General features: G+C 41.7%; 1 protein-coding gene across 1 annotated transcript; it reads right to left on the bottom strand.

Annotated features, from left to right (window-relative positions):
- Nucleotides 1–1,500: 1,500 nt before the first annotated feature.
- Nucleotides 1,501–20,838, bottom strand: LOC123638301 (myosin regulatory light chain interacting protein). Its single transcript, XM_045551833.1, has 7 exons — nt 20,494–20,838; nt 19,134–19,324; nt 7,916–8,101; nt 6,462–6,659; nt 5,823–5,987; nt 4,497–4,917; nt 1,501–3,084 (listed from the first exon to the last, which is right to left on the bottom strand). Exons 1-7 carry the CDS (start codon nt 20,578–20,580, stop codon nt 2,995–2,997), a joined length of 1,338 nt encoding a protein of 445 aa, XP_045407789.1. The 5' UTR covers nt 20,581–20,838; the 3' UTR covers nt 1,501–2,994.
- Between the last annotated feature and the right edge of the window lie 1,457 nt (nt 20,839–22,295).

The raw sequence follows: 22,295 nt of genomic DNA, 5'->3' as shown, positions 1-22,295 counted from the left end.
TTTATGTTTTGTAGAGACAGGGTCTCGAACTCCTGGCCTCAAGTTATCCCCTGCCTTGGCGTCTCAAAGTGATGGGATTACAAGAGTGAGCCACTGCACCTGACCAGAAACAGAAATGTTATATGACTCGTCTGTCCCATTAATGCTGACCATACTTCTGAAGTCTTTTTAGACTCTCTCTCAGTCTTTTCATGTTGACAGATGGTCAAGATTGAGTTCTCTTCCTGCTCTTGTACATTCTCCTCCCTTCTGTTAGGATTTCTCTGTGCAAGAGCCAGATCTGATTGCCATCCCTGTCTCAAAAGTTCCTTGTTCTGCAGGCAGTGGAGAACCAAGTCCATACTGAATTCAAGATTCCCCACCACTGCGACTCTACGTTACATGTTTCCTCAGAGCCTAATTTCCTACTACATTAATATGCAGTCATGGGCTAGCCATATACTTTCTTTTTCCAACTAGAATGTCAAGGCCCTAAGCAGAATTAGTCACTACCTCCCATGCCTCCAACAGCACTTCCCTTCTGGTTCTATTATGCCACCATGTAATACAGTCACTGAGCTTAAGGAGTCCATGTGGTCTAGTGGGGTGACCAAGATGCAGTCTTATCTATTTGTTGGCCTATCATCCATCCACCCTTCCATCCATCTGGCTAGCATTTTGAGAATGTCGTACCTAAGATCCCCTCCCGTGATAATATTCTAGGAGTTTGAATATTCTCTAACTTCTATACAGAGGCAATACTATACTTTATAGGCTAAGTATACAATATAGGCATCCTGAATCATTCATGTCTCAATGGCTGTTAAATTTCCAGGGCTCAATGACAAATTAGTAGGTGCTCAATAAATGAGTTAATTCCTAGAAGTTGATGAAGATCAACTTATATATAGGTATAGTGGAAAACAAATCCCCTGCCTCCAATTTTTTTAAAAAAAATTTACTTTATTCAACTGGTACAGATAATTATCAGTTGTGTACATAATGGTTAACATTCCCTACTCCACAAAGCATTTCCTGAGCAACACTGACGAGCACACAGTGGCATGTGTAGAGCAGTCGGGGCCCAGCAGCAGCAGACCAGCAGTCCTGCAGGGACGTGGTCCTACTCTGTGCAGTCCAAGAGCCTTACTGTGGGACCCGGTCCAACACTCGCCTGTCCTGACCAGGTAGTGCACCAGCGGCAACAGCTCAGGTTTTTAATTGTTAGCTTCAAACTTCACCATTCCCTTCCTTCTCCAATACCTTCCAGTCCTTTTCCCAATTTTTACTTTTCATCTGCTTATGTATATTACCTCCTTTTCCCTACATGCCAATCCTATAACCTGAAAACATAGAAGATCACTGGGTGAAATGATCTCAATTAGAGACAATGTCTTAAACATTTCCAATTTTTCCACATAGGACCAAACTGGATATCAACTGGGATGTTATCCTTGTTTTTTTTTTAAATGAATAAAACTGGCTTAAATGACAATAACTATGACGATACAAACACCCATGTTTGCTTTGAAGTCTTTATTATGCTGAATATAAAAGACAGAAGTCCTCTAGGATATAACAGAGTTCTTTATGTGGAAACATTATTTTTTTACAAGTGAAAAAATAAATACCTCTTGGAATAAAGGCTTATATGCTAATATGTGCCATAAAAAAGTAGAGTTTTAATATTTGACAAAATGTCTGTGCAAAGAAACAAATGCATAAACACATTACTGCTACATTAAGGCAATATGAAAAGTATACTCAGAAATCTCAGTAAAGTGACAGTGTAGATTTCTAGCTTTACCTTAGCTAGTATTGCACCCGATAAGGTCATCTAGGTTCCCTGACATCCCAGAAAACCTGCTAGCTGACCAGCTTCCAAAATGCCCAAGTGGGAGTGGAAAACATGTTTAAGAATACCAAAAAGGAAAAAACCCAAAATCCCTCTGAAACATATAGAGGGGACAACCCAAATACTTTAGCATTTACTTAGAAAACACAATCCCCCACCTCCACAAAAAGCAGACACAAAAAGGATACAATATCTAGGTACATATGATAAGGCTGTAAAAGGCTGGATAGTTCAAGCAAAGTGACACCGATGGGTGAGGCTGGAGTCAAGTGCTTGGGAGAAGTGACGAACCACCCTCACTCGTACAAGTGAGGCTCTGTCTCTCCGTAAGCTCTGCTTCCCCTTCCCAAGCCGAATGCTCGCCCTGCTCAATCTGAATAAAATATTCTACCAACTCATGAGGCCCAAGGAGCGCTTGACTACTCCTCAGAGATCTTATGACCTAATTGTTAGCATTCTATAATCAAAAGGCCTGGGGGGTCGGGAGAGACGGAGCGAAAAGAAGGAACAGGAAGCCACCCACGCTGAGCGATCTGCTTTCTTCCTAGCCAGACTGGTTTAAATCTGACAACATTGTTGTCAACTTTTTGAAAGTCACAGAATTGAATTTTAAATCTGTTTGTCTTCAATCATTCTTGAACAGGTTATACAAACAGAAATGACATTAAAACGACGACCCTTTAAGAAAAATTTTCCTATTAAAAATGTTCGGAGCTCCATGACCATACAAAATGAACCAGGTAAATTCTTAAAACTAATTCTTACAAAATCTGCTGCAGGTAGGAAACTTACCTTGGGATACATTAAGGAGACTTGACATCATTTCCTAAAAGGTCCCCAACTTTCTTGGCTGTGTTGCCACTTAACTGACATCAAAGATTTTACCTATTCCTTTACATGATCATAAAAAATGAAAGTCCAAGGACTGTGTCTGTGCCCCAGAGCTCTTCCTGGGCCCACCGATGGAGTTGATTCTACGCGTGGATATGTTTTTGCAGCGAGGAGCAGTTGTGTTCTTATTTCTCTTCTGTTTTTTTTTTTCAAACGTTGTATGGCAGATGGGTATTGGAGTAATTATTTTCTCCATGATCTAATCATTTGTATAGTTTATAATAGTGCAGTTCATGGAATCATGGCAAGTCCAATAAATGCACAACAGATTAGATTACAGTGAGATTGAGAAGACTGGTGTGAGTTGGCAGATAGACGTGCTGGACGTGCTCCACACGTGACCTGCAGACCGGACACGACTGGAAAAGAAAAGCACCTGTTAGAATGAAAGCCTTGGAGGCCTGTGTCTCTGCACCCGCCCCAGTCCCTGCTGCATTCAGTTTCCTAGATCAGTTGTGATCACAATGATTTCTTGCTTTCGATTGACAGATATCTTTGCTTTGTCACAACTTTGAAAGTTTATACTTTACAGGGGCTTAAAAATAAATATTATGAAAAAGTACAAACTGAAGGAAATTAAGTAGGTTGTTAATCAAACTCTAAACAAGGCACTCTGAGTAAAGCAATTACTAAAGATTTCTTTCCGTGCAGGGTGTGGTCCCTGCGTGAGTAGATTATAACACTTCAGACAGTAATCCAGGAAGACCCTTCCAGAAATTGTGTGTCCTTGGCTCAGCTGACTGACTCGGCCAACATTAACTGGGCTGCTGCCCACGTGGCCAGGGAGCACAGCTCTGCTCCTAGCTGCAGGCAACAGCTCTGCATTCCTGCTGGCTTCTCAGCAAGCACATGCCCTCCGTCAGCCCTCAGGGAAGACTCAGGCATGGGGGTATGAACACGTGGGCAGAAGAAAGACAAGCCTTGACTGCTCCTGGGGAAATAACCCATAGGAGTAGCATGGTTCACTCTCAGGAAGGACATAGGGGTCCTGTGGGCTCATTATCTAACCCGAAAAATAGCTCTGAAATTAGCAGCTTCTGAAGAATGCTATTCAGGGCTAGTTTTACATAAAACCATAATAACATTTAGCAAAAACTTCTGAGAAATGAAATAAAATTAAAAAATCATTGTAAGTGGAAATGTAAAGTTCCTCTTCATGTGAAAAGAATGTAAGGAAAAAATTATATGTGAGTTACTTTTGTTTTACTTTTATATTAATATTAAAATTAGTTTGACTTGCTAATAAGTAATAGCCAATCCATAAGCCCTTACAGCATACGCAGTAATAAAATGAAATTAATCACAAAAAACCCCACAGAGTAAACAACTCATTATGGGTAACTCAGAGTTAACTAGCAGTCAAAAATCTAAGTACTCTTTCCCAAATATTTTAAATAAATAATAATAAAGACCATCCTAAGTGTCAGAAAATGGGAGGCGACATGAAATGCGAGAGGCAGCCCTGGGCCAGGCCTCAAGAGGTCTGGATTCCAGTCCTCAGTCTAGCCACTAACTAGATGCGTTACCTTCTAAATCCCAGCCTCATTTCCAGAACTTGAAAAAAGTCTAGGATTTGGAGTAATGAAGCTGTTGAAATTACCATGCTAATCCAGTATGTTTCCGCAGGGCAATGCCTTTTAAGTCACCAAATTCAAAGCCCTTGTCTGGGTGATGAGGGGCATCCCCGTCTGTGGCGCCCAGCGGGTGCTCACTAACCGCTGAGTGGAGGACAGCCGAGCCTGCAGGCAACGCAGGCCAGCGGACGCCCTACCTGCAGCTGGGCCGCGCAGCTCTCACAGCACACAGTGTGGCCGCAGGGGCAGAAGGTGGAGTTGATCTCTTCCTCGCAGCACACCATGCACAGCATGGCCTCCTTCAGCTTGCGCAGCTTCTCCTGCAGCGCCCTGGTCTGCTGGCAGCTGAGGCCCTCGCAGCTGCTGCAGTTCATGCTGCTTTCTGACGACTTCAGAGGTGAGTTTGGGGGGCTCTGGTCGCTTCTTGAAACAAGGTCCACAACCCCAGCATTGTACAGAGCCCTCCTGGCGTGGTCGTATACCTCCTTTGATGTTCTTTTAATATCGAAGACATACTTCTTGCCAAGGTTAATGTTTTCATTCAGAAACAGAGACGCCAAGTGGCCCTTTAAGTCACGACTATACTGCATCATGACGGCACTGGTCACTGTGTCACACCTGCAAGAAAAGATTGAACTTTAACACCAAAGTGCCCGGGCAGCTCCATACTTCACTGTTCTCAGTAAGAACAGTCACGTCAGAAGACGTGTAATAGTCTTGTTTGCATGTGTGAACGTAAGCTCTTCCAGTTTTATGTCTGTTAAATATCTCAATGATTCCACTTCTGTGTTTCTCAAATGTCTCCACCGTACCTCTGATAAAGCAGCCACAAAAGCAGAAGACAGTGAACACACACCACCTCCTCCAGGATATGAACTACAGTCCAAAGCAGCTTACGGAAGAAAAAGGACATTTTTCTCTGATGTTTTGGCTTCTATGTTAAAAATGTCTACAAAATTTCCCATTTGGTTCCACAATTTGTGTGTCTATTTTAACATAAAAAAGCTTTTAAGTTGCCTACCAGTGAAATTTCTTAGTTTTAATTTTCCAAATACCTGAGTCCCATCACAACTAGGCTTTAACGTACCCTTTGAAATGAGGGGATCGATATTGTTATTTAAAAAATTATTACAGACACAGTGAGGATTCAGGATGGCTGCTCTCCCAGAAAGAAAAGACAACCTGTGTCATCCTTCAGCTGGAAGGGACAAAGCAGCAGCCGACAGGCCCAACCCCGCAGGGCTGTCTCAGGGGGAGGAAGTGAGAGAAGGAACTCAGGCTAGAGACAAGCAGGGGAGGGTGCGTGTGCCGCTCACCCACATGCACATTCCGTGGGTAAAGCAGGACTCCATCGACAAGGACTCCACTGCTACCACAGAGACAAAATGTTCAAAGCAGCCCCTTTCTTAAACTTTGTAGTAGACTCATTGACACAACAATACAAGAAACTGCAGACACCTGGTTGTCACCTAAAGATCTCAGAGCTGCGACGCCCAGGTTACCAAGTCGATAGCGATACGTGCCTGTAGAAAGCATGGGTTTCGGTTATTGCTCGGTAGAGCCCGCTGGCAGCCCTGGTGCTGATCATTTTAAACAAGAGCACGATGCTGTTCCCAGACTCCTTGGTGACTGTCAGGTACACGTTCTTTCCTGACTGGGTGGCCATCTGCACCACAGGATAAGCTATCCTAAGAGACGGGAAGAGAAATGTGAGTACACCCAAAGGAGCGACTCGTCACAATGTGTGTGCCGTTCAGGATCCCCATTTGCTCGTGACCCAGCAGAAAAACCAGACTGTTCATCTGGGGTTGTCATATCACTACGCTGCTCCCTAGTTGTAAAGGCACATTGGAAAGCAGCTGTGTCCGTGGAGAGAAGTGTGGGAGCGAGTTTTGGGTGTATACACGAATGCATGCAGAGGTGAAAAGGAGATTTTTATGGCAGTGAACGACTTATTTGAAAAATATTAACTCTGCCTCATTGTACACTTAAAATTAAATGATTTCTAAGGCCTGACTAAAATTAATGTACATACCAAAATGAAACTTTTTATTCCTAAGACATGACTGTCTAGTAAATCCCTCTCCATTTCCTATTTTCCTGTTGAGAGCTGCAGATACATATATATGCTTCAGTTTAAAAAAATGTAAGACTTGGCTTACCTATTAATGGGACTAAAGTCATCTTTACAAATTGAGATTCCTTCCGGTCCAACCCCAATGAGGAGCTTCTGCCCTTCGCTGTCCCGCACAGAGTGCCATTCTATGCCATAGTTCTCCATGGCCGACACGATCTGCAGGACCTGGTATTCAGCCGAAGCCTGGCTGGTCCCCTCCAACTCCTTATGCTTTGCAACGATGCTGCAGGGCAACAAAGGGGCAGAGAATTATACAGAGATTAACTCACACAGTCTTCAGAAATAAACCTATATAATTTTCACTAGTGAATCATACTGACATTGTCATTTATGAATCACAAGAACTTAAAACTACATATTATTGAGGTTTCATTTATTTAGCAAACTTACTCTAAAATACTTCTAAGACACTGTTCAAGACCTTGAGCATTAAATATTCAGTAAAAAAAACTTTGGGGACCCTGGATAGAGATGAATTGGAAGAATTATGGAAAATCTCTAAAAAGATGTCTAAGATAAATTTCTGTGTTGGAATTTCTCATGCACTTGTCTACATGTACTTTATAATTTCATTATAGCATTATAAGGGATTGATTAGATCATTTGCAACTGAAGAAAATACAGGATTTATTTTCTCTATTGTGGTGGGCAGCCTCTACCATGCTCTTTCATGATCCCACTTCCTGGTATTCATGCCCTTGTGTCATTTCCTTCCCTAGAGTGTGGGCTGGATGAAAGACCTGCTACTACTGAAGAGAATATGGAAGAAGTCATGGATGTCACTCACTTCCGAGATTAAATCATAAAAAGATTATGACTTTCATTTTGGTGTTCTCTCTTGCTCTAACTTGGATCACTTGCCCTGGGGGAAGCCAGCCATGGTGTCATGAAACAGCCCTGGCTGAGGCCCACGTGGCCAGGGAAAGAGGCTGGCCAAGAGACCACACAAGTCGGCCTGGAAGTGGATCCCTTCGGTTGAGGCTTCAGATGAAACTGGGCTCCACCAACAGCTTGACTACAGCCTCATGAGCCACAGGACCCACCTAAGCCATGGCCAGATTCCAGACCCACAGGACTATGAGACAATGGTTGCTGTTTTAGGCCACTAAGTTTTGGGGTAATGTCATGCAGGAATAGATGACTAAGATGCCTATGTTAGGCCTCTTGGTTGAATTCTTGCTGGGATGAAGAAAAAACATCAATATGCATGATAGACTGCATTCTTAAAAGATCAAGAGTTTTTTAAGATTCTTGGTATATAGCATTTCATATAAGGGCATTTATTTGTATGGACTGTTTTGTGTAAGTTTCTCAAATAAAAGGTTAACGAATCTTTTGAAAATAACTGGTTAAATTGGGCAATGTCCAGTCTTAACCTCACAACTTTCTTGTATATACCATAGATTCAGTTTCTTCTGGAAATGCTTATACATTTGATAGCTCTATGAACATAAACGGTAGCCTTGACCGCAGCCTCACCTGTTCAAGGTGGCACTGGAGAGCTCCTTGGCACACAGCTCCTCATAGTTATACTTGGCAGTGTTCTGGTTGTAGTCTCCAAACTTGGTCTGGGCCAGGAGGGCGCTGAGCTCAACTGCCTGCTCTGGGGAACACAGGAGGTGGCCTGCCAAGAGGGCCTCCTTGATGTGCAAGAAAAAGATATGCCTGCAAAGCAACGTGAGAACGAGGTTATGCTTGGAGATAACCAGATGTCAAACAACTTGTTTAGCAATTTCACAACCACTTTTAAGTAAGGAAAAAGTCACACTGAAAATGCTTAACATTAAAGAACACTTTTTTATCATTAGTATTAAGACAAAATAAAGATAAGGACTTAGTTTCTCTGGAATAAAAACTGTAACCCAAACAAAACAAACTTAATTAAGACAAGTTCAGTATCGTTAAGGCTATAAAATATAAAATAATTATACACAAGTTTCTGCATTGTAATGTTTTAAAAGAAATTATTTTAATCAGAAAAATTTTATCTTGACAGAGACTCTGATATAACGTTAAGGAATACTATAAAAAAGACAAGATCCTCACCTCTATTCAACTGACCCCAAATCTCGTCTCAGCCCCAGCTTCTCTCCAAAGAGTCACATTCAAACATCCAACTTTGTACAGACTTCCCCACCTGGATGTTCTTCAGTAGCTCACTTTCAGCTCATCCAAATCCAAACTCGCTGTCTTCTTTCCCAAGCCCATCTTTTCTCCCAGTAGAAACCACAGACTCACTTTTGACTCTTCATTCTACTCCCAGCTACTTTCTTGTCTCTGAAAACTCTAAATCCAGTTCCATCCTTCCCATTTGTACCTCCTCGGTACCAACTGCAGCAAGAATTGACACCATTCTCTCAGCTGCTCTTCTCCAGGCTCTGTCCTAGTAGCCCACCTTCCAAGCTGCTCTCTCCTAGGATAAACTTGTCATTTCTCTGCTCAAAATCCTTCAAGGGATCCCCACCGTTTGCCAAGGAAGTACATTAGCACAAAACTGAAGTTTCTCCACCATCTGGCTCCAGCTTTCCAGCCACGTCTCCTGGCATTCCTTCCAGCTGCTATGCCCCAGGGAAGGGACAATTCCTCTCTCTGGAAAACCCAGGAAGCATGTTCATGCCCCTGTGTCTCTGGTCTTGCTGCTCCCTCTGTCCTGACAGCCATCCTTTCTGTTCCCTCACTTGGATACCCTTTGAACTACATCACACACAAACCATCTATTCCTCTATTATAGTGTTTGACACAAGAACATGTATAACTATTATATGTAAGCTCACTTCCTAAGCACCTTGAACATCAGAGAGCTCCATAAATGTACACGAAACTGCAGATTGTCTGCGATTAGTTTATATTCCAACCTTAGTTTTATTCTATTTGAGCCTGTCCTAATTGTATACAATACTATATTCTACATTTATGAAAAGGCATGTCATACTTAGAAACTCCTAGAAAAATTCAGATACTGTTTGCACTGCCCAAAACTCTGAAGAGGGTCTTTAAATTAACAAAGAAGGATTGACCTAGATTATGTGTCTCTTGCAAATGTGAAGTTGTAACCTTCCTTTAATAGCCTCTCAAATATGCTTAACGGCTACAATATTTCTTCCACTAACAAATGTATTATGACCGCTGGTAGTGCTCTGAACACTACGTAAAAGCTCTGTTCCCCACTCCTCGACACTGCTTTTATTGATGCCTTATACCTGTGCCTGACATTCTGGGCAGAGGTAAGTACATGAGCAAGGTAAGAAAAGGAAGGAGGAGAAAAAGAGGCTCCAAATAGAAGGAAAGGCTATTTTGAGAGTCTCAAAATGTCAGGCTGACAAGAGCCATTAATCTTATTTTGCCTAAGAAATTTTTAAGTTCAATTGCGTCTTCTATAATGATAAAAAAAAATTTGAAATGATCAAACTCTGCCAAATACTGCAGTTTTTTCTTTATCCAAAGCCCCTATAAAGAAATGACAGTAAGAATGTGTAATAGCCTGAAAAAAGATAAACATGGTTTTTATTAACCCAAACATCTGCTAGTCTTTAAAGTATTTCTGACATACTCCTAAACTGAGAAGGGAGCCCCCACTGGGGCAAAGAAATCACCACAAAAATAACTTGTTTTAAAATAGCTATCTGAGGACTGAGGTCTAGCATGCTCTGAAAGCCGTGGTGTTACAACACTGCTTTAGGCTGCAAAAGGCTTTGTAGAAGACCACTGGGCAAACTTTATCCTGGTGAACAGTACCTTAGTCTCCGTATTCAATCAGGGGGTATGCTATTAGGAAACTAAAACCTGAATCTATGGTTACATTAAAAAAGAAATCATGTGCTGAAAGATTTCAAGGATATCACCACAAACTGTATCTTCTCAATTTACTTCCTGCTTATGTAAAGGTGTCTTTTAACTTATTTTCCAAGCATAAAGTTAGAGACTAGTTCTTGCTTTATTAAATAGTAAGTATAGCCTGCAAAAGATGAGTTTTGAAATTGATTCAATTTCTTTTTCCAAACTATCCACGCCTACTTCTGGAGAGACAGCTGCTAAAATCAAAGGCAAAGTAGCAGTTACTAAATGTAAACAGGTGGCCAGCAGCCCAAGAGTAATGCTGATCCTTTCTGGGTCAGAATTAAAAAAAAAAAAAAAAAAAGGTTGGGGGTATGTGTGAGAGTGGGCAGGGGACAATTGGCCTTTTCTAGGCTGGACAGCAGACAATACCCAGCAAGCATGAAAAATCCTCCTCCTTACTGTCAACATAAACTTTCTGATAGGGCTCCCCTGCATTTTGCAGATTTATGGCTAGAACGCAACCTTTGCATTTCAAGTCAACAAATATTTGTCTCGCACTGCCTCTATGCCCAGGCTTAAGCTGGGGTTACAGGGTGAACATGTCTCATAGTTCCTTTTTAGATGGAACTTATAGCCTTTCAGAGCAAAGGGACATATCCCATATCCAAATAACTCCAGCCACCAACTGGCTTCGGATGACAAGGGTACACTCTCCAGGAGAACAGCACAGCAGAGCACTGGCAGTGAAGGGCACCAGCTATCATGAGCTTCCAATAAACTCTATTGTGTTCTTGCCAAGAAAGGATGGCAGAGTTCAGAGATACATTTCCAAAAAGGAATTCAATGATGGCTCAATATTTATGGGTAGTTTTGAATCAAGTATTTTCTATGATTTTCTCCTCTAACCATCTGGACTCTAACTGTCTAGCTCCTGGGTTTTGCCTCCTCCTTTTTTTGGTAAAGTGGGAGAAAGGTTACCAATAATATCAAAACAGGCAGATGTAGTCAAAGAAGTTGTGCCTGTAGTGAATTCTTTTCTACTAAAGATCAAAAGTGGATGACATATCTAATTCATTATAGACTACATGCTAGAATCACAAAGAGAAAGAAAGCCTTTTGAAAAAAATTACTTTCTTTGTCTTAAGCAAATGTCTGTGAATATATCCTATGAGCATAAGCTCAAATTGCATTTTCTAAACATTCTTTGGGTTACACCTTGACGTTCGTGATTCTTCTTTAAGTTTTGCCCAGTTACTAAGAAAATGGGTATTTTTAATATATGGATCACATTTTGGGGCCCACAGTGAAACATTCTAACTCATGTCCTGGCATCATGAGAACAAATTAACTCACACTTATTGTAGCATTATGGAAGATTTAAAAAAATAGGGTGAATATAAGGACATGCCAAAGTTTAATTTTTAAAAAAGAATCAAATATTCTTAATATATTTTTGTTTTGAAGTACTTCAAATTTCTTCTTTTAAAAGTTCCTTTTTTACAGTTTGCATGGCCTTGAAAAAAAATTAATTCCTTTTCATAGTGTGAAGCAATGAAGTTGGATCATTTATCCTTTAAGAGTTGTACTCACAGAACTCTCCTCTCCTTGTCTCATGAAGTAATCACGTAGCAATCAGAGCAGAACTTTATGGAAACCACTCAGGAGTTGGGAGTTGTGGATCTGTTCACCGTGCCTACTCTCGGTTACTGCCCTCCAGTTATCTCACCAGCTACATCAGTTTGAAGAACTTTTTATGACAATTGTAAAATAACTATATCCAGATTCACTATTAAACTCCAAATTTAACTAACTAACTTAAAACTTCTTTAAAAGGGCTTAGTAGCTATTTTTAAAAACTCTCAGTTACCAATAATTGAACTGTATTTCTCCCAAAGGGCAGGACTGGTTCATCAGCGCCTCATCAGACCCCCTGGGATCACCAGTAAGCCTGCCTCAGTCCAATCAGTTACTTAACCACGTCAGTTTATTTTAAACCAAACTCTGACTGCCAAGTTATATTTTAACACTATCAAATCAAAACAGAATTGCTATAAGAGTTTTCTGTCTTCTGTCTTAAATTCCAATAAGACAAAAATCAGTTCAAGATGGATCACAGGACTAAATTTAAAAGCTAAACCCGTAATGCTTTTAAACCTAAACATAAGAGAGTATCTTCATGACTTGGGGGTAGCAAAGGTTTCTCAGGATGCAGTCGGCAGAAACAACAAAAAAATGGATAAATTAGACTTCACCAAAATTAAAAAGGCATCAGGAAAATAGGCAAGCCACAGAAGGAAATATGTTTACAAAATATCTATCTGACAAAGGACTGCTATGTAGGATGTATAAAGAATTTGTACAACTCAAAAATAAAGGCAAACAACTCAATAAAAATGGGTAAATGACTTAGAGTCTTCACAAAAGAAGCTATATAAAAGGCCAAATAAGCACATGAAAAAGTGTTTAACATTATTACTTATCAGAGAAATGCAAATTAAAAACATAATATTCTACCACTACACACCCACCAGAAGGCTGGCAGGGCTGTGGAGGAACTGGGCTCTCTTCCATTCTTCATGGGAATATAGAAGAGTATAACTGCTTTGGGAAAAGGTTTGGCACTTGGATATAAAACTAAACAATCACCTACTCTATGACCCAGCTAGTCCATTCTTAGGTATTTGTTTACTCAAGAGAAATGGAAGCATGAGTCCACAAAAAAAAAAAAAAAACAAAAAAACAAAAAAACCAAACATGTTTGTCCTAGAATGTTCACAGCAGCTTTATTGATAATACTAGAAAACAGGTATTCATCAATAGGAGTATGGAAAAACAAATAGTATATTCATTCGATGGAATACAATCACTGATATATACAATATGGATGGATCTCAAAAAATTTATGAACAAAAGAAGCCATAAATAAAAGGGTATATACTGCAAGATTCGATATACACCAAGTTGAGCAGGCATAACTAACTAATCTATAGTGGAAAAACATACAACAGTGGTTGTGGAGTGGGGTGGGTACAGGTGGGAAAAAAGGGTGGGGACTGACTGCACAAGGGCAGAGGGGATCTTTCTGGAGTGATGGTAATGTTCTAAATCTTGACAGGGGTTTTGTTTAAGCAAAAATATCCATTTCTTGAAACTCATTAAATGGTACAATTAAGATACATGCATTTCATTACATGTAAATTTTAAATCAAAAGAAAAAACTGTATGCAAACACTGAGTGCAAGTTAATGACATGCATCCTGTAGTATTTGGGGCAAAGTGTACTTACATACAACTTATTTTGAAATGCATTAAAAAGTAAGATTGATGAATAGGTAGAAGAACTGATAAATCATAAATATGTAATAAAGCAAGTATAGCAAACTATTAATAGAATCTTGGTGGAGGTATATGGGTGTTCACAGTAAAAATCTTCAACTTTTCTGTATGTTTGAAAATTTTCATAAGAGCTTGAGAAAATAATACTAGTGAAAATCCCTTAGGGTCAAGATTGAGAATTAAAATGAATAGCCATACCTAAAATGAACCCCTACATCTATCATCTTTGTGGAGGGCTTGCAACTAAGAGACTTATCACAGCCAAATAATTTTCCAAGTAATTACCAAGTTAAGTCTCTCTCAGGCATAAGGAGATCATTAAAGCCCCCAATACAAAATGGGAATCACTGATAAATGTGTTCCTCCTGCTCTAAAGCAGTTGAAAGACGTGGAGGGTGGCAGCAGGGGAAATCCCCAACTTCAAAAGTGATTACAACCCACACCAGAAGAACACTATTACCTGAAAGCAGAAAATCTACACTTCTAAAAAACGTGTTGACTCAATCTCAGTAGATACCTCTCCTAAGCAAACACCAATCTAGGCAATCTCATAGTCTAAAAGTGTTAACTACAATCTCTTTCTCAACAATCTAGAAAGTCAGTAGTGCTAATAGGTGCATTTATTCCACAAGGCAGGGAAGGGTCAGTAATTTTCGGACCTAATCATCTTTTTAACTATGTTCACATCCTCAGTTACCTGCTAGGTCCTGCTGCTAGTACAGAGAGGGTGGGGAACAGACTGCTCTGGGCATCATTAAGAAAATAAACATACCCAGTGTCCCTGCAGCTGCTCAACATTGGTCACCCCAAGTCTGATCCTAAGTGCCCTCTGAATGCTCAGATTTTATTTAAAATGACATTTAAAAAATGTTCTTTGAATATTTCATGCAAATATATAAGTATCAGAAATTCAAAAAGAGATGGTGCCCACATGGGAATTCCCTGGCTAAAATACATACATATAATAACATAAACATCTTACAGTTTTAACAGAAAGAAAAACTTAATAAGCTGAAAATCAGAAAGTCAATTGATCCTTTCTTTGAAAAGAATATACATGTCTGCTTTTACCTTTTTTACTTTCCAGGGCCTATTTTATGTTTGGGCATGCACAAAAAAACCCAAAAAAGTACCATTCTATTCTTAGGCACATGGTTGACATGAAGAATGTAAATGACACCTTTATAATAGATCAATATTGCTGCAACAGCATTGTATAGAACTAACCTGCCCCAAATCACACAAAGGTAAAATTATATAAGCAGCCTTTACCAATGCTGGCAAAGTTTTGAATGACTATGGACATGATTTACAGGTACTGGCTAGGACTAACTGGACTTGACTCAGTACTGAATTAGTTTGAAATTACCACTTCCTATCTGCCTATAGTTTGCATGTGCCATTTGCTTGGTGGGTTTCAATGATGCTATCTTTCCTAGATTTCCACAAGTCTAAGTGACTTGTGTTGGAAGAAAGGGAAAAACTGCCTTAATAAGGACTTACGACTATAAACTGGTTGAAATTAGATAAAGTGATGCTTTAACTTGACAACTATCTGAACTTCATAGGTCCAGGCAAGTGGTAACTCATTTGAGATAAGAACTAACAGGTATAATAAACACATAGTCTGGGATGGGATGGAGAGGATGAAAGAAAGGAAGCAAAAGAACACTGCTATGGTTTGGATGTTTGTCCCCAGAAGTCTCACCTTGAAATTTGATCCCAAGGTTGGAGGTGGGCCTAATGAGAGGTGTTTGGGTCTTGAACTTCTCCAGATATCAGAATCATGAGCCAAATAACCCTTTTCATTTTATAAATTATCCAGCCTCAGCTATTCCTTTACAGCAACACAAATGGACTAAGATAAAAAGGCCAAGCACTAAGCAAGTTCTAACAGAAAATAATCACTACAAAATATTTTTTAATGGTGAGATTTCTTTTAGATACTCTCAACTTTTCAGTTTATGGGAGCAAATTCAAAAACATTTCAATATCTATAAGTAAATTTATATTATAAGTATTAGTTAACCCGACTTTTATTTATTTCCAAGTTCTTAATTCATTGATTCAACAAATATTTATGCAACAGGCACTTGTTAGACTCTGGGGATACAATGTTGATCAGCTCCCTGTTTAATGGAATTTAGATTATTACAGTGACTGATAATAAACAAATTGTCACATAATTATACGTAGTATTATAAGCTCATTAAATGCTAGAAAGGAAAGATACACGATGTCTTGGGAGAGTTCAGTCTCTCAAGCAGGGCTAAAGAAAGCTTTCCTGAGGAGTGATGATGGAACTGAGGTCAGAAAGGCAGGAGAGATTTAACAAGGGCTGAGTGAAACTCATTGCTGCTTGCATCATTACAGTCTTGATGGAATTTAACATCCAGAATTAGAGCATTTCCATGAACACTTAGTCCAGAACAAATGGATCCCCTGTGCTGAGGTTGTTTTCTGAGAGAGAATTCAGGTGTTTGTGAGCCTTAACTAAGCAAAAGACCACAGAGCTCTGCTAAAATGTGGCCAATTCAGGAAAAATATGAAGATTTTATTGGCAGTAGATGGTATAATTACCACTGCGAAGATGAAGCATATACTTCCCTAATCTCTGGTTTTGAAAATGTTGACAAAATCCAGTCTGAACTGCTATGAATAACTGAAAGCCTTTGAAACGCAAGAATTTCCAAGATGATTATTATTTCAGCTCTATTTCCAGAATACATTAATTTGTTTCACTTTTCATTTTAATCCATAGCATGGCAAACATCTGCTGAAAATACCTGCTGTCTCCATCTCTGGAATGTGCCAGCTGAGTCTGAACAAGACTCTCCTTTTACTTTTGAGTTCTCTATTCAAGAGTAAAACATAATCTGGATAGAAGAACCAAATCTAAAATTAGGCCAAATCAGAGCTCTACCAGTCTACCCAGACACTTGATATGTTTGTTCTGTTTTCAGAGAAATGTATTCAGGGAAACAGCAAGGAAAATAATACAAAGAGGACACAGAAACAAAAATAAGTTATTGCTAGGAGGGATTTAGAAACACTCTCTTCCTAGGCTTAGTCTTGGAAGTCTGGATAGCTGCTAGTTGGTGGCAAAACTAGACCTACAAACAGGGCTTCTCCCTGTCCCCCAGTGCTCTCCTGTGACAAACAGGCCTTCCTGCCCATCCTTCTTACCATGGCCTCTCTAATCTGACATGAACTAGTATGCTAATACCCTCAGTTAGGCCAGTAGTCTACTGTGAGCAGACTACTTTAATTAATCCACAGAGGACAACTCTGCCAGGATATATCAGTACCATTAATAAACTATCCAGGAGTTTTCAGTATACCACATGCACCCTCATGGCTTAGAAGAGAGTAAAAAATCACCTCTCATAACTGGATTGTCAAAGTTAAGTTTACTCACTACCTAAACAGAGCTATTGTATATTTAAGGCATTTCATATAAATATTTCATAACAAATAATTAAACATCAAAGAAGTTTATCAGTCAGCTTCATTTTGCTAATATAACATTAAGAAAAATAAGTATTTTTGTTCTTTAGTATTATGCACATAAAAACAATGCTAATTGTAAACTGGATACAGTACAACTTCTGCTATCCCAATTAAAAAGTAAAAATGCTATTTATAAATCACTTTACCAGTCATTATAGCTATAAACATACAAACCTATCTAAATCTTAGGTGGCATTTTGTTAAAGTTCTGTATTTCAACCAAACCACTAAAGCAAGTAAAATTCACCAATATATTAAAAGCAAGTCAAATGTTAAGATCACACTAACTTTTCAATACAATTTCAAAAAGAAATTAAAATCAATTAAAATTACCTAGTTGAACTAGGTATGTACATTCTTTCAGTTCTATTAGTCATGAATCTCAGGAGTCAAAGTCAATTGAGTCAATAAAGGAAAACCAAGAAAGGAAATTTGATTCAAGTTCTAATTCATAAAATGTCTTTATTTCTTGCATGAATAAAATGGATTTGATAATAGTTATTAACCCAATTACAGGAAAGCACAGGTAGAGACCATCTAGTAGTCAATTATAAAGTCTGAATACATTCATAAAACAAAAGTATTATGCTATTATCACTGCAGCAATTGTTTAAATAAGTATTTGGACCTTTAAGCTTCTGCATATTTAAAAAATATATTTTTGTTATCAAAATTGGGTTGCTTTCATTTAGAGGTCTTGAAATAACAGCAAAATCACAATAAGACTACACAATAAAAATTCCAATATGTTGTGTTATATTTTTACTCTTACTTGACTACAAGTTATGACAGTGAAGTGCAAAGTAGAAGCTTTCAAAAACCAGCTTTAAGCAAAAATAAATAAATAAATAAATACAGGCAGCTAAAACATCCTTAAGCATGCAATCACTTGAATAGAATATTTTGCAAGATGTTTTCAGGAGCATTAAGAATTCAATATACCAGTTTCCTTCAGAAACAAAATCAAACATTTGCCCTCAATTTTTAAAGCTCTGTAACAAGACAAAGTGGAAAGTTTAAATTCAAATGAATAGTATTTCAAAATGTCTATCAGTCCTTTGGTAAACAAACAAAAAATATTAAAAGCTCCTAAAGGATAATGCTCACTCATCATTACTCAAAATTTTCAGAATCACATTTTTCACATGCATGGCAAATTTCCAAGCCAAAGGATTATGACAAACATTAGAACCTAGATCTAAAGTTTGCTGTGTCAAAGTAGTCATTTTCCTTTTTTATTTTTGACATACCACTATTAAGACTGAAATTTCTTGCATTTCAGCAATAAATATTAAATACTACTTTTCTGGTTTGGCTCATCCTTGTGAAAAGTATTACTGTCAGTGCAGAGGAGAACACATTTTGTTGGAAAAATGAAACCACATGCTTCAGTTGTCTACCACTGCTGGTGGTTTTGTTTTGTTTTGTTTTTTTACAGTGTAGATAAATTCAACGATCTAAGCTCAACAATTATGTGTAATATATCTGTGGGTTGGAATTCAGTTACAGTGGTCTTAAAAGAGTGTAAGTTTTCAAGAAACCTAAAAAAACTTTTAAAGTGCTGCACGAAGTCAGACAGAGCTCTGTGCTACACACTGTAATCTGATACTAGGCTAAAGAAGTTGACTAAGTTTAAGTAACCCAAGAGGAACTGTTTCCTGCTTTCAGTTAGAACAGTCTACAATGACCTATAGTAACACTGCTGAGGCCGAGGTTACTATCGGGCATTAGATGCTGCTATCAGGAAGTCAGTCGAGTCGTTTTTTTTTTCTTTTTTCTTTTTGCGGTATGGCACTCATCTCAAGTGTTTGTCTGTAAGAATTCAACCCTGCTCTCCCACTGAGTTTACAAAGACAAGAAAAACCAAAAGCAGAGTTGGAAAATGCACCCAGGCCAACTACATAGCTTCCTCTTCACCTCAACAATAGGGCTGTGCCATGGAAAACAAGCCATGAAGGAACTCAGTCGGCATCAAAACAACTCTGCCGGTGAACCTGTCTGGGAAGGTGCAATCGCCCCTTCTAAAGGGAATCAAAGCTCTCTTCGACATGGGCTTACTTTAGCGTGGCTTTACCTAGTCTGCTCCTGTAAGATGAGATGAGGCTCCACGAAGAACTTCACTCTCAGTTTAAGCCGGTAGGGGGCTAGCCCATCCATCTGCTGGGAGATCCGGTTTCTTAGATTTAGCCATAAACTTTCACCTTTGCTACCCGTAAACTGCAGTCCAAAATAATCAACTTCTATGATTCCCAATCGCCTGCACACCTAAAACAAAAATGAATGCAGCACGGATGAGCAAATGGTACATGTCAAAGCAACCCGAGGGCTCCTTCTGAGGCTAAGATTGCCGCATACTTTTTACCAAAGTCCAACGGTGTTAGGATTCCTGACCTAAACCGGCATAACAAAGTTCTAAGGCTCCAGCGATACTAAACCCCGAGCTCTAGCATGGAGGCTTGTATTGCCTTTAATAGCTAGGGCACGATCCATTGCAGTAGGAAAAAAGCAGTCCTCAAAAGTAGCCTTCCAAAAGGCTGAGAGGAACCACGGGGTATTTTCCTTCTTATTCCGATCACTGGAATCCCCTCCACCAGCACAATCTGCACAGCTGATTTGGCGGCTTATTATCTGGACAATTTTAACCATCTGGACTCCAGAAAACAAACACATTGAGGGAACACGCCACAAGTGTCAGCTAATCTTTACAAGCGGTTTTCCAAACATCTCAGGTCCAGAGGGTTTGTGGGCACAGCGTTTCACTGGGATTAAACTGCTGTCTGCCACACCAGCCATGCACCGTTTGGAACCGTTCTTCTGCACTCTTAAGGAAACACATGCTTAAAGACAAGCAAGCAGTAGACGACCCACACCGACAGTCCTCTGGTCCCCCGCAAATCCGGAGATGCTGGTGAATGGCCCATCTGAGTAGCAGCCTGAGCAGCAGCATGAGACAAGGGCCTGGCTTGTATGCCGAGGAACCCCGGGGTCCGCCGACTGATTCGAGCCACCCCATCCTGGGACTCGGATGGCGCTGCCAGGAGCCGCGGGGATCGGACAGGCGAGCATCACGCACACACACCTGCGGCAGGTGTGCTGGGCCGCCTTCTTCCGGGAAAGTGCCGGGTTGGGGGGCTGGGTGGCGGATCGCGGCTGCCGACTGTGCCCGCGCCCACAGCGCTGGGACCCCTGCCGCGCGCGTCCCCCGCGGCCCCCACGCGCGCCGGGAACGCCAGGGAGGGGGCCGCGCGCCCCACGCCCGCGGGGAGGAGGGGGCGTTCTGGGCGCCTGGGGTGCGCTACCCCCGGCCGCCGCCGCCGCCGCCGCCGCCGCCACCGCGCCTCCCGGCCCCCGGTAGGCGACGCGCCCCGGCGCCGCTGCGAGGCCCCTCGGCCTCGGGGGACCGGCCAGGGCCCCCGCCGGGCCCTCGCCCTCACCTGGTTGAGACAGTCCTCGCCGTTGGCTTTCGCCTCCACCTCCACCTCCATCAGCACCGCGTCCGGCCTCGTCACATAGCACAGCATGGCTGGGGCCGCCGCTGCCGCCACAGCCGCCTCCTCTTTGGTGCGCGCGGGGCTGCCGCCTCGTCACGGCTCGGACCCAGCCCCGGGCTCGGCGAGGGCTGGCCCTCGGAAGGCTGCAGCCCTGTGGACAACTGCCCTGCGCCCGCGGCCGCCCTCGCGTCCCCGCCACCCCCTCGCCCGCCGCCCGCCGGCTCCCCCTGCGTTCCACGGTAGCGCCGCACTCCAGCAGCCCAACTGCCTGAGCCGCGACACGGACTCCTCTGATATAGCGGCCCCGCCCCCTTCGGCTCGGGCCCCCGCCAATCACGGCGCGCGCGCCCCTCCTCCGCCGTCCCTCCAGCCAATAGCGGCGCCCGCGCGGCCGCCGCCCGGGCCTCCCAGCGCCGGCTGAGTTACCCCGGCCGCCCGGGGAGGTGGCAGCTTGCGGGCGCCGGGTGCCGCGGGAAGGAGGGAGGCCCCGGAACACACCCGCTGCCGCTGCCCGCTGGGCGACGCTGCTCGGGGCGAGCCGTCGCCCGCAGCTCGAGGCGGGGACGCCTTTCTGTCGGGGCTGGAGTTGATGAAGATTAAAAGCCTCCACGCTGCCACTCTTCTTCAGAAGCCTTGGGTCACTCCAATAACGCGTTTTGGTTGTGAAAGCAAGAAGAGGAGCAACCCGGAGCGCAGAGAAAACCGGCTTCCACCGAGGTTTGCCTCAGTGGGTTGTTGGAAGGCGAATTGTTGCTTATTTAAGATCTCATCATTGAAAAAAACAAAATATGAGTATAAAAGTTTTTGCTGTTGACAGATAAGCCAGGTAGCTTTGTCTGTCTGGTAGTGCTTCCTATGTTAAACCTCTCCAAGAGCTCCTGTTTACCCGTGCTGCTGAATCAAAGCACCCGACAGGGCACCAGGCCCTCTCTCAGGTTGCCCGTGCTATCTGTGCCTTATCTCATTCATTCGCTAAACACTCCGTGAACACCCGGTACCCTGCCTGTGCAGGCGACCGATGTTATGATGTTATCCCCCTCTTAAAGGTAAGGGGCTCAGCTGAGGACCTAGTGGTAGTAGTAGCTATTAATAACGAAAGGTCTGCAATTCTTGACTCTTTACAACTTGCCTCTCTTCGCCAATACATTACTTAGCCTACCTCTTTCGTGTCTTCCTAGGAGAAGCCGGAAGATGTGGACTTCAGCCTTGGACCTCTGGAAAACTGACTTCATCTCTCTGAACCTCGGTGTTGTCAACAGTAAAATGGAGACCAAGATGTCTGCTGTACCTACACCTAGTATTGCTGTGAAGTACAGCAAATATAGTAATGTTTATAAACACATTTGAATGTGCTGGTGTCTATAAGGAAAGCTGTATGGTCAGCTCTGGCACTGCCTGCTAATGACTTCTCGTGTTCCTATTCCTTTTCTTTTATTTCTGATCAAGTAGGAAGGACAGAGCAGAGCTAATTGGAGGGATCCTACCACCGGTCCTTCACTCAAGCCAACTCTGAGTAAAACTGTAAATCGTCCAAGTCCTGCCCCTCAATGTTACAGAGGGACATGTGCAGTCTCACACCTTTTTTTTTTTTTTTTTGGGAGAGCCTTACTCTGTTGCCCAGGCTGGAGTGCAATAGCACGATCATAGCTCACTGCAGCCTTGAACTCCTGGCCTCAAGCGATCCTCCAGGATTGGCCCCTCCAAAGGGCACTCTCACATGAGCCACCCTGCCGGGCTTCATGTCT

Source organism: Lemur catta, chromosome 5 (assembly GCF_020740605.2).
Source record: "Lemur catta isolate mLemCat1 chromosome 5, mLemCat1.pri, whole genome shotgun sequence".
Classification (NCBI taxonomy): domain Eukaryota; kingdom Metazoa; phylum Chordata; class Mammalia; order Primates; family Lemuridae; genus Lemur; species Lemur catta.
This window is presented reverse-complemented; position numbering and strand designations above follow the sequence as displayed.

Bases quoted from the DNA above. Each gene is read 5' to 3' on its own strand.
- LOC123638301 (XM_045551833.1), bottom strand. From the start codon at position 20,580: ATGCTGTGCTATGTGACGAGGCCGGACGCGGTGCTGATGGAGGTGGAG. The intron at 8,102-19,133 runs GTAAAGCCACGC...GTTGCTTTGCAG, and splicing joins ATCTTACAGGAGCAGACTAG to GCATATCTTTTTCTTGCACA. The intron at 5,988-6,461 runs GTAAGCCAAGTC...CCCGTCTCTTAG, and splicing joins GACTTTAGTCCCATTAATAG to GATAGCTTATCCTGTGGTGC.